The 12269-nt window shown below is 40.3% G+C and overlaps 1 protein-coding gene across 4 annotated transcripts in view; it reads left to right on the top strand.

Annotated features, from left to right (window-relative positions):
• dock2 (dedicator of cytokinesis 2) overlaps positions 1–12269 on the top strand; it is a 104076-nt gene that overhangs the window by 29838 nt on the left and 61969 nt on the right. For all 4 annotated transcript variants that reach the window (XM_020595527.1, XM_020595536.1, XM_020595546.1 and 1 more), the window contains 6 exons: positions 155–258; positions 3415–3616; positions 4893–4990; positions 5085–5174; positions 5397–5497; positions 7612–7746. In XM_020595527.1, coding sequence (XP_020451183.1) covers positions 155–258; positions 3415–3616; positions 4893–4990; positions 5085–5174; positions 5397–5497; positions 7612–7746 — 730 coding nt within the window. The remainder of the gene's footprint in view (positions 1–154; positions 259–3414; positions 3617–4892; positions 4991–5084; positions 5175–5396; positions 5498–7611; positions 7747–12269) is intronic.

The raw sequence follows: 12269 nt of genomic DNA on the forward strand, positions 1-12269 counted from the left end.
ATTGGGACCAATTTGGAAAATGACCCAAGGCGCCATTACACACGCTTGATTATACAAATCAGCAGTCTGTCTTCTTTTCTCAGTGTTTCTGTTATGCATTTCTCCCCTGACCCTCTTTCCTTCAGTTTACACATCCATCTCCTTTTATCTTCAGCCAAAGACAAGAGTGAGAAGAACTTTGCCATGGCCTTTGTGCGTCTGATGAAGGATGATGGGACGGTTCTACAGGATGGACTGCATGACCTTGTGGTCTTCAAGGTCAGAACCAGAAACAGAGCTTTAGCAGAAAGAAAACAGATGAACAGGTTTGGTGTCCTCCTCAAAAATCAGAATCAAGAGTCAATAACATCTATTTAACTGATTCTTTTAAAAGTACATCTTAGTTTTTATCACCCAAATTTTTCCTTGCCCCCCCCCAAGTTAATAATGCAATACAATTATGCAACTGAATAGCAAATCAGCACACAAAGCTTTCAGACTTACACAGATGCAAAAGCTCTTCTGAGAGTTAGAAGTGAACCTTTTATGATGTGAAAGGGCCACAGTTCATTACTTTAGTTGTACCAGCCCCTTTTGGATTGAACAGCTCCATTACAATAAAACTGAAATATTTTTAAGTAGCAGGTCAAGTGAATGTGGCAACTCATCAACGTTTAATGGTCAGACATGAATTAATGAGAGATTTGCTCTAAATGTACCAAAGCTCATGACTGTTCTTCTTCTTCAGGAGCTTTTTATCTATGAATAATGGTGAGAAGTGAATTTACAAATCACTGACACATACTGGCTTATGTGCCTAAAATATAACAGGTAAACATTTTTGTCTGAAAAGGTTAATGTCAGGAAGAGACGTTCAACATGCAACCATCATCTGAGCAGACCTCAACATACAGTGGTGTGAAAAAGTGTTTGCCCCCTTACTGATTTCCTATCTTTTTGCATGTTTGTCACACTGTAATGTTTCAGATCGTCAAACAAATTTATATATTAGTCAAAGATAACACAAGTAAACACATCATGCAGTTTTTAAATGAAGGTTTTTATTATTAAGGGAAAACAAAATCCAAAACTATATAGCCCTGTGTGAACAAGTGTTTGCCCCCTAAACCTAAGAACTGGTTGGGCCACCCTTAGCAGCAACAACTGCAATCAAGCGTTTTCGATAACTTGCCATGAGTCTTTTACAGCGCTGTGGAGGAATTTTGGCCCACTCATCTTGGCAGAATTGTTGTAAGTCAGCCACATTGGAAGGTTTTCGGGCATGAACTGCCTTTTTAAGGTCATGCCACAGCATCTCAATTGGATTCAGGTCAGGACTTTGACTAGGCCACTCCAAAGTCTTCATTTTGTTTTTCTTCAGCCATTCAGAAGTGGACTTGCTGGTGTGCTTTGGATCATTGTCCTGCTGCAGAACCCAAGTTCGCTTCAGCTTGAGGTCACAAACGGATGGCCGGACATTCTCCTTCAGGATATTTTGGTACACAGCAGAATTCAGGGTTCCATTTATCACAGCAAGTCTTCCAGGGCCTGAAGCAGCAAAACAGCCCCAGACCATCACACTACCACCACCAATATTTTACTGTTTGTATGATGTTCTTTTTCTGAAATGCGGTGTTACTTTTACGCCACACATAATGGGACACACACCTTCCAAAAAGTTCAACTTTTGTCTCGTCTGTCCACAGAGTATTATCCCAAAAGTCTTGGGGATCATCAAGATGTTTTCTGGCAAAACTGAGACGAGCCTTTATGTTCTTTTTGCTCAGCAGTGGTTTTCGTCTTGGAACTCTGCCATGCAAACCATTTTTGCCCAGTCTCTTTCTTATGGTGGAGTCATGAACACTCACCTTAACTGAGGCAAGTGAGGCCTGCAGTTCTTTGGATGTTGTTGTGGGGTCTTTTGTGACCTCTTGGATGAGTTGTCGCTGCGCTCTTGGGGTAATTTTGGTCGGCCGGCCACTCCTGGGAAGGTTCTCCACTGTTCCATGTTTTCGCCATTTGTGGATAATGGCTCTCACTGTGGTTCGCTGCAGTCCCAAAGCTTTAGAAATGGCTTTATAACCTTTTCCAAACTGATAGAGCTCAATTATTCTCTTTCTCATTTGGTTTTGAATTTCTTTGGATCTCGGCATGATGTCTAGCTTTTGAGGATCTTTTGGTCTACTTCACTTTGTCAGGCAGGTCCTATTTAAGTGATTTCTTGATTGCGAACAGGTGTGGCAGTAATCAGGCCTGGGTGTGGCTAGAGAAATTGAACTCAGGTGCGATAAACCAGTGTTTTGACAGGGGGGCAAACACTTGTTCACACAGGGCTCTATAGTTTTGGATTTTGTTTTCCCTTAATAATAAAAACCTTCATTTAAAAACTGCATGATGTGTTTACTTGTGTTATCTTTGACTAATATATAAATTTGTTTGACGATCTGAAACATTACAGTGTGACAAACATGCAAAAAGATAAGAAATCAGTAAGGGGGCAAACACTTTTTCACACCACTGTATAGCGAGTATGGACAGGAGATTATGGCCACCCAGACAGGTTGAGTGAAGCCAAATAGATTTCCTGCCAAATGAGCCAGAACTAAGATTGAATCCCCTTAATGATTAAATGCCAAATGAAATGAAGATTAGTTACTCCTGATTCATTTAAATACCAAATGGATGGTCCCTCTCTGCCCTCTTTCTCGATTATCTCTTGTTATCCCCGCCTTCCTCTTGATCTCTGTGCCACTCATGGCTTCAGTCTTTTACTCCCTGCTTTTCCACCAGTTCACTCATTATTACTAACTGGCATGGCATTAAAGAGGGCAGAGTTGAGGTTTGTGATCTAAAGAGGGTGTATATACCTGAAGAGGGTCTGTGTGTATAAAAGAACTAGTGACCAGCAGTGTATAATGATGTAAACAAAACAGAAAATCATGCTACATAGAGGAGATATCTCTCTTTTCCTTTCTTCCTACGTGTTTACTCTTATCTTTTCAGCACTTTGTAACTCAGAAAAAAAATTGCTGTACCAATAGTTCAGTTTGTTTGTGTTTGTGCTCTTATTTCTCTAACCTGTCATGGCTCTGCTGTTTTTAAAAGTTATGAGTTTACAAACCAAAGTTGCATTAGGCAGAAGTAGATATGGGATCACAGGGGATTATTGCTGTGGAACTGGCAACTTCAGTCATTGTTTATTTTTTCTTCAGTGTTGGCTTGATAAGTGTAGCAAATCCCAGATCCTAGTGTCTCTCTGTCTTCGGCTGTTGTATCTGCATCAAGAGATTTTGACTGAATACAGAAAATATAACCCTTGTCCCAGTGCTGCTGCGACACCTATAAAACGTCAGTGCCGCCATTAATTAAGTTGTACTATCACTGGTATGTCAACATTATTGGGTTAAAAATGACTCCTTCTCATTGTCTTGTCAGGGTGACAGCAAGCGCATGGAAGATGTGAACTCGTACTTGTGTTTAACCTCGACCCGCCATCACCATGGCGACCCCCACAAAGCGACAATACTGAGCCGCAGCTCTAGCAGTGTGTCTGGGGGCGGTGCAGGCCTGTCGGTCAGCTCCAGAGACAGCTTCAGCATCTCCACCCTGGTCTGCTCCACCAAACTCACCCAGAATGGTAGGTGTTTTGTGTGCTTTCACTTGTGTGTGTGGGCGGGGTAGGCGTTACAATGCACAAATAGCCCCTTTGTGACATTAAACGTATATTAAGCTACTCAAAAAAGACATCTTTCATTCAGAAAGACACACAAACACCTATATACACATACAAGTTGAAGAAAGGTTAGAGCGGAGATATGAGGAAAGCGTGTCTGAAATTAAACCTGACGTCAAAAACAGTGATTAATAGCTTCATTCAACAAAGTCATTTAGTGGTAAAATCCAGGGAAATGTTTTTCTGACATCATTAGACAAAATGTTATTTTCTGGTTTAGGGTTAAATATTGGGTTAGAATGACAGCAGCTGAAGAGTGAGGTTAGGTTAGGGTCATGGTAAAGGGGCCCTCCAGCCAATTAGTGAATCAACAGTATGCTCACTAGGTTAATGTTGCCAGAACTACGTGTGTGTGTGTGTGTGTGTGTGTTATGATTATGGAAAAATAAGCAAAGAATTGGTGTAACTGCATATATACAAGGGTTTTATTAGTGGGGAGTGTCTTGTCTTTTTGTCCTACACTCTCTGGCAGGCAGCCACACACAAAGGTGCACACCCATATTTAAAGCTGCATACACACACAACTACAGACAGTAAGGTGCATCTGACACAGGTGCTGTGCAGCAGCTGTTACTGCAGAAGCCAGTCCATCATTATAATGAATATTATCCTGCAGTATTAATCACCTGTACCACATGCACGTACATTCACACTCACATGAACAGAAAAGACTTTTAGGCAGGCATTCACCCATCATATTGCTTGGGACCATCCACCAGATGTGGGGCTTGGCTTGATGAGTCAAAAGATATTGGACAGGGAAAGCTTTGAGTTTGAAATGGGCAGCCCTACAGACTCATGGGAGTCATGTCAAACTGTAGCAGAATTAATGACAGAAGCTGTGGAAGTGAATGTTCTACTGAAAATCTCACTAAATGCAGGTGCAGGGACTGTCCACATGACAGATCATCGCCTGACAAAGTGCTACTTTGTGATTGTAGCTATCAGTGAGCGATGAACTTGGAACATACAGAATTGAACATATTTTCATTAAAGATTCATCTTTTAATTTTTATTAGATATATAATCTAAAGTATTACATTAAATCTGATTTAAAAAAGTGAAAAGCAGTTTGCTATTGACCTAAATTGTTTCCAGTTCACTCTTGAGCAACACAATGTGTGTAAGTACAGTTAAAACAGATAAAGAGGAAAATATTTGTTGTGCCTCCCGTCTTCAGTGGGTCTGCTAGGACTTCTCAAGTGGAGGACTCGACCCGAACTCCTCAGAGAAAACCTGGAGAAGCTCAAAATCATTGATGGAGAGGAGGTGGTCAAGGTCAGTGGTGTGGATACAGGTGTGTCTTTGCATAAGTGCGTCAACTGCGTGCACTCTGACTGGAGCTCTTCTTTGTCTGGTTGTATGTGTGTAGTTTCTGCAGGACACTCTGGATGCCTTGTTCAACATCATGATGGAACACTCTCAGACTGATGACTATGACATCCTTGTGTTTGATGCCTTGGTGAGTGTGTTTGTGTGCCTTGTCAACAGATGCAGCTGATTTCTCGATAGGCTGCCTCTGTGTGTATTGATTCATGTACTGTATCTCTGTCTCCCTGTCCCCCTCCTTCCTAATAAACACATCTATCTGATGGCTGTAAAATAAATCTGTCTTGTAAGTATCTGCTGTTCTGTAAGCATGTAACCCTGTTGCTCTCTGTTTTTTTCTCCTTTTGGCTGCCAGATATACATCATTGGTCTGATCGCTGACAGAAAGTTTCAGCACTTCAACACAGTGTTGGAGGCCTACATCAAGCAACATTTTAGTGCTACACTGGCCTACAAGTAGGTTACTTCCTGGATCAGAAACCACTTCCTTTCTTGCCATGAGCTCTTGCCTGAAATGTCAACGAATACAGTATACACAACTGTAGTATCTCTCCCCCACATTTTTTAATCTAACACTGTGGAAGATAGAGAAGTTCAAACTAATATTTGAAGCATTTTGACAAAAAAATAAACAACACAATCATAAAAACCGCAAAAAAGCAGCATATAACTATAAATAAAAACAAAATAAGATCCAAAAAGCAGAAAGTTCAGTAGCATATCAATATGTTCATGCATCAATTTTGTTAGTCTCTTGAGAAAGCTACAATTGACTTCACTATCAATTAAACTCACGGAGCGAGACCAGCTATTTAAGGTCTCAATGATTTTGCTGTGGGATCCATAAAATGTCATCTGAGTACTTAATTTTCTTCTGAAATTTCAGGACAATGGTAGACTGTAAATTCACATACAGTACATACAAACAAACAGTTTTTCTGTGTGAAACCTGTTTATCAGTATGTTTGGCAGTGTTCTTGTTTGCATTTCAAATGATGGATTTCATGATTATTCATGAGGCAGTTCTCCCATCTCTTGGGAATTACTGTATGAAATCTTTGAAATCCCATCAGATAACAGCAATAAATGCTTTGCATCAAGCCAAAGAATGTGTTGTGGTTCCATGAAGGTTGGACTGGAAAGCTTAGAATACAGTATAGCATCAACTGGGGTTGCCCAACTAGGAACCAAATGCTATACTCCATGACAGTGATAGAAAATCTTTAAACCTATTATTCTAATTTAAATGTCTTCTGAAGATCTAATGTGAAGCGACTAAATATTGCACTGTATCCAGCTGCCGGTGTGTCTGTTGCCACTTGACTGAACAGGATTAGAGGACACTTCTTTACTGTACTTTCAGCTAACCAGTTTTAACTCTGCTTCTCTGTGGAGTAACAGCTAAAGCACTCAGACATACACCTTAAACGCTTGTGGCTGCTCCGTCCTTTTTCATTCAGCGGGCACCAGAGAAAGCCTTTGTTTGTGCCGCAAACCTCCATTTAGGAGACTAAAAACATGTCTAACTAGTTCTCCAGTGTTGTTTCACCCAACTGCTTCTACTCCTCCTCTTAGCCCCCTTTGCCCAGTTATCTCTGCCACTTTCCTCCTCTATTAACTGTTTTTCTCTCTCTCTTTCTGTTCTTCATTCTGTCTTTTCATCTCTCCCTCCATCATCACTCCATCCCTACCTTGTGTTGGTGTTCACCCTCTTTAAGAGGGTCACTGCAGCTCAACATCTGTCAGCCCAGAGGCTCTTATGTAAAACTCTTTAACTACCTCTAGCTACATTATTTATTGCTCTTAAAAAAAGTATAAATCCTTACGTGTTTGCCTTTAAGACACACACTAAAACAAAGCCAGGGATGACTGAATGGTAAAAATGTTGGTAATATTTTCAAGACCGCCCTAATGGCAATGACACCAGGTTAACCAGCTTAAAGTTTCATTTTTAAGCAGACTTTTTAAAAATTATTTAAAATGATTAGGGTGTTTTTTCATGGGACTAGAGCTTCACAAAGCCAAAAGTCTTGATTGTTTGTAGGCCTGCAGTATTGTTATATGTGAAATGAATTTGCTAGTATGACATGCATATAATGAAGAGCAAGACTGGGCAGAGAAATGCTGACAGGTCATAAACTTAGATCGAACTCTGTGCCGCCCCCACCTCTCTCCAACTGACATGCTGGAATATTTATGTGTGCGTCTAAAGATGTCTGTGGGGTGTGTATGTGTTAGATGTTTTTTTAACCATGCATCTTAGGGCAAATAAAATGTCTGAGCTGTGTGAAAAGTACATCTGTTGAGGTGTGAAATACTATTTAGTTATTTCTCCACCTGCACCTCGCTGCCAGACTTCCACTCTCTTTCTCTCTCACTCTGTTGCATTTTGTCTTTTTGCTCTGAGGAAGTGAAAAATGGAGTTGGTGATTAACTTTCCAACCTGTGGGACATCTGAAAAAAAAAAGACATTTCTGATTGAATGATTTTGATTTCTGTCTTTTATTCTTCTTTCTCTTTCTTTTTTCTTTATCTCTGTCCACTGTTTTTTCCATATCCTTGTCTCCCAGAAAGCTGATGTCAGTGTTGAAGCGGTATCTGGATGTGTCCAGCCGAGGGGAACAGTGTGAGCCCATCCTCCGAACCCTCAAAGCCCTTGAGTACATCTTCAAGTTCATCGTTCGCTCGCGCATGCTCTACTCCCAGTGAGTATTTGTGTAACTCTTTGTGCACTGATAATTAAGATAATTTCTTTTTGAACTCACAATAATGCAAACAGACATACCAGAAGGTCCATGCATGCGGAGCCTACAGTAGTGGAGTAATCGTTTTTGACAGCTCTGTGAGAAAAGGCTGCTGATTGCAGCACTTGCGTTGCTTATAAGCACTGATGATGAAGTGCAGCGTCCAAATCGAATGAGAGCTAATGACAGGGCCAGGCTGCTGAATGAGCAGCCAATGATATGTCAGCCAAACAAAGTTCCTGTAGGAGAGACTTAAGACACCCACTGTGCTGAGCCAAGACAAGAGCTGTAAACACCATTTACTGTGTAACTGCAGCGCAAAGCCTGATGCTGAAAGATCAGAAATATGAGCTATGGTTAAATTATGTGCTTTGCCTGTGGGTGACTTGAGCACGTACTATGTGTATTTTTATGTAGGTGTGTGGCTAAATGAGGTGTAGACATGTCTTGAAGTGAGGGCTGGAACACATAGGAATATGAGGTTTATGTGTGTATTGGTTGTTTGTGTTGATAGAATTGAGTTGGGTGGGTGTGGTGTTGGTGTGTTTGTTATTCAAAGTCCACCGGGCAGTGAAGGTGTGGCTTTTTAATCTTCTGAAGGGCATCATGGGCTTTGTTTGTTGAAATTGGTGCGTTTGTTATGTATTCATAGAGTGTGTGCAGATTTGTGTGGATGCATTATTATGGATTCCCAACTGGGTGTGTATGCATGTGTGAACCCACACATGCGTTTAGGTGTATATCTTTGTGTGTGCGTGTGTGTGTGAGTCACATTATCGCTTCACTGCTCCTAGACTGACTGAACTCCAGTCACCAGCCTCCCCTGGGTATCTCTGAACCAATAAATCTCACTCTCTTTCTCTCTCTCTCCTTTATCTGTCATCCCCCAGCTACCTGCAGCTGGCAACTTCAACTTTCTAAAGTCTGCTAAAGTTTTAGCATCAAATTCCTCCTTCTGTGAGGTCTCATAATGCCTAAATAGAATCAGGTAATCAAGGGAAAAACTGTCGCTGTAAATGCATCCAAAAGTTTCCATCATCACCACCATCAAGATTAGCAATTATTAATAGCTAAAAGGCAGCATTGAAGATGTATTAGCCTGTCAGATGTGTTTCATATTTATGCAAAGCCTGTTATGTTTACTTAAAAATGATGTAAGATATGCTGTACCACATTTTGTACTTTCCTTTACCTTCTTTCTGTCCTTCACGCCCTGTAGCTTTCAATACTTCCCTGTAGTCTAGTTCATCAGTTGTTTCTTTTTCCTTTCCCTCAAGCACCTGGTGTGTTCTATATTTCTCCCCTTGTCCTCTTTTTTCCTGTCACTTCCCTCATCTTTAAATCTAACCCTCTTTCTTACCTTCATTGCTCTACTTTAAAATGCCCAACACCTCTTCCTATGGAAGCAGAATACCTCATCATTTAATAAATGATCCTTTCTCTTCTTGTAAAAATCTTATCTGTTTCCTATGAGATGTTAAAGTTATCTAATATTTTTTATTTATTGTATTATTTAGGCTTTCTCAATTAGTTAATTTATTCTTAAGGACATCACTCACTATTTGGAGATAATTAATTTTGATAGGAAGACATACTGTACTGTAGTATCTAATAATAATAATAATAATAATAATGAAAGCATATTGTTCAATATTGAGAAATGCAGTAGTTCATAAAAACATTTACTGCATGGAGAGCTGCTTAATTCACTCTACATACAAAAACCCCACGCTTTACAAACCAGGTAATATTTGGAGGCATTCCAGCTTTTACCTAATTGTATTGCCTGTCCCAAGGTTCTGCAGTGTTTGTTTAACTGTCTGCATGAATAAATTCTTGAAAACAAACAGGATTTAATAATAGCCAAGGTAAATGTGTGTCTCACTGCACCACTCTTTTTAAAAGTTTCAATTCTCAGAGGAGCAATAACTTTCATTATGCTTGTTTGCCAAAATGAAAGGGAATGATGCATCTCATCGGTGTTCACCACTGCACAGTGTATCATGCAAAATGTCTGATGTTACATTTGACCCAATCTGAGGGGAACCATGTATCTCACTACTTAATTGCAGCATTGAACATTTTCACTGATTGGTCCACAGGAGAACTGTAATTATGGATCAGAACATGCTGACACTTCTGGCTGATTATCACACAGGGATTTCATAGTTCATGGGGGACGTTTAGTGTTGCCTTATTGCTCTTTTATTTTCTTCTAACCCACAACTACATGCAGCAGATCCATACTCCTTCTGTTCTTTCCCTCCCACTCCCTCATTTCTTCAGACTTTTCCTCAGTGACATTCACTCCTTTCCCTCCCCCCCTCCTATCATCCCTTCATCTCTCTCTATCTCTTCTCCATCTGTCTGCCCTATTAGTTTGCTGAGCTAGTATGCCACTGCTTGTGTTGTGCTTATGTGTGGGTACTGAGTGCCTGTGTGTAGATATATTTTGGCACCATTGTAATTTTTGGTTCTACACATATTTTTGAGATGGATTAAAGCAGTACTCTACTGTACTACATAGGAGACACCACTATTTAAGTACAGAGTATATGTGAGACATCAGTGCATCTAGACATCATTTCTCTAAACATTCACACACACACATTTCTGTGCTGATGGATTAGGCAGGACAATGCATCTGTAATCATAACTACTCTGCAAAGAGCCCAGTGGTAATAGCTCGGTGTGTTACTGCCTAAGCCCTCCCCCACATGCTAAATTTGCTGTGTGCCACATGCTAATCCTTCCCTCCAGCTCTCATAATGTCTATTGTAATTAACAACAGCCCAGCTCCACTGAATCACACAGAGATGCTGAGGAGATGGGGGAAGGAAAGAGGTGGAAAGATGGATGAGAGACAAGTTTGTTAAGGCTGGAGGAAGTAGGACTGAAGGGATGGTAGAGGGACGTGTGGGTGTTTAATAGTGATGTGAAGACCAGCAACAAAGACAACTCAGTTTTGTTGTTTGTTGGGGTTTTTTTTTGTTAGAGAAAGACGGTCAAGCGCCAAGTGCTGGGAATACAACAGTGTTTACTTTAACCATGTCAACAAAATGCTGCACCGGTCTGTTGTGTGACTATATTTGAATATAGTGCACTGAGTTACAAATACTGTGTGTACTAGAATCTTGGTCTGTAATCATTTAGGCATTATGATACTTTAGTGTTCTAGTCTTATGGACATACTTTCAGGTGCACAAAATAGTGCAGCAATGCAACTTTTCAATTTAAAACCATATTTATCAACACTGATTATATAAATGAGCACAGCTGCAGCAGTGCTAATTTGAATACATGGCTGGTTGTAAGGACCTGGTGCCTGTATTGCACACATGATGACCAAGAACATAGATAATTGTAGGTTTACTGCGACTTCAATATGGTTAAACAAATCAACAAACATATTTCGGACCTGCAGCCACATAGTCTTCTACCAGTCAAATCAGATTTTATTTTGTTGGGTAATTGAAGCATGGTTTGACCTGAAAGCCTGTAAAAGTCCCTCACATTCTTTTCTGGCGAGCGTTGTAATTTACAAACATCCTCTCCCTCCTCCAGTGAGGTCTCAAATGAAAAACAGCTGCCACACTGACAATAAATTTTACACCTGCTTTCTCCTATCGTAAAATTTCACCCACAGTTCCCTCTGCCGCAGTGGTGTTAAATCAGGTGCTGAGGGTATTTTTATGTTCCCATTCTCTCTGCCCTTATTTTTCTTGCCCCTGAGTGGGAATGCCTTAAATTATATATTGCATGAGACTAGTTGCCCTCTTTAAATGTAATAAGTAATGTAACTGTTTTAATTACTTCATTAAAGTTGCTATGTAACTTACTACATTTCAAATCAAATCAAATGTATTTATATAGCATGTTAAAACAACACCATGTTGACCAAAGGGCTTTACAAAGTATTTGATTACTTTTGGATTACTCTTGTAACAAACATTTTAAACTGGGCAATAAAGCTGAAAAGTCATAAAAAATATGTAGCCTGGTGGATTGGCACCAAGCAAAATATAGAGCTAAATTACATCTTGGTGGAAGGTACTTTATTTTATGTGAGTGATAGCTGGTACATTAACTTACTTGAAGATGTTTCCTCTGGCAGGTTTACTACTGGTAAACAAACTTTACATGTTAGAGCCCTTTTCTGATTTCAGAAGGAAAATAATGACTTTCCAACATGATAAGGTGTTCTTGTTCAACGACATGGCCACCGGCCTTGGGGTTGTTGGCTGTGCAGTCAGACATTTGTCCCAGCGGCTTTGCTGGTAAAGGCTGAAAACCATTATAAAGCCTCATCCGGTTCTTTCAAACCAGGAACTCAGAGGGACGACTCAGACCACTTGAGTATATAAAAAATATATCCGTGCTGGTTTATTCAAAAAGTCACAGGCAAGAATTCACACTTCCAGTCCAGAGATCTTCCACCCCCCAGCCTGCCAAAAGCAGCCCGGAAACAGGAAGACCCCGAACCA

This window comes from Monopterus albus, unplaced genomic scaffold, assembly GCF_001952655.1.
Source record: "Monopterus albus unplaced genomic scaffold, M_albus_1.0 scaffold2.1, whole genome shotgun sequence".
Classification (NCBI taxonomy): Eukaryota; Metazoa; Chordata; class Actinopteri; order Synbranchiformes; family Synbranchidae; genus Monopterus; species Monopterus albus.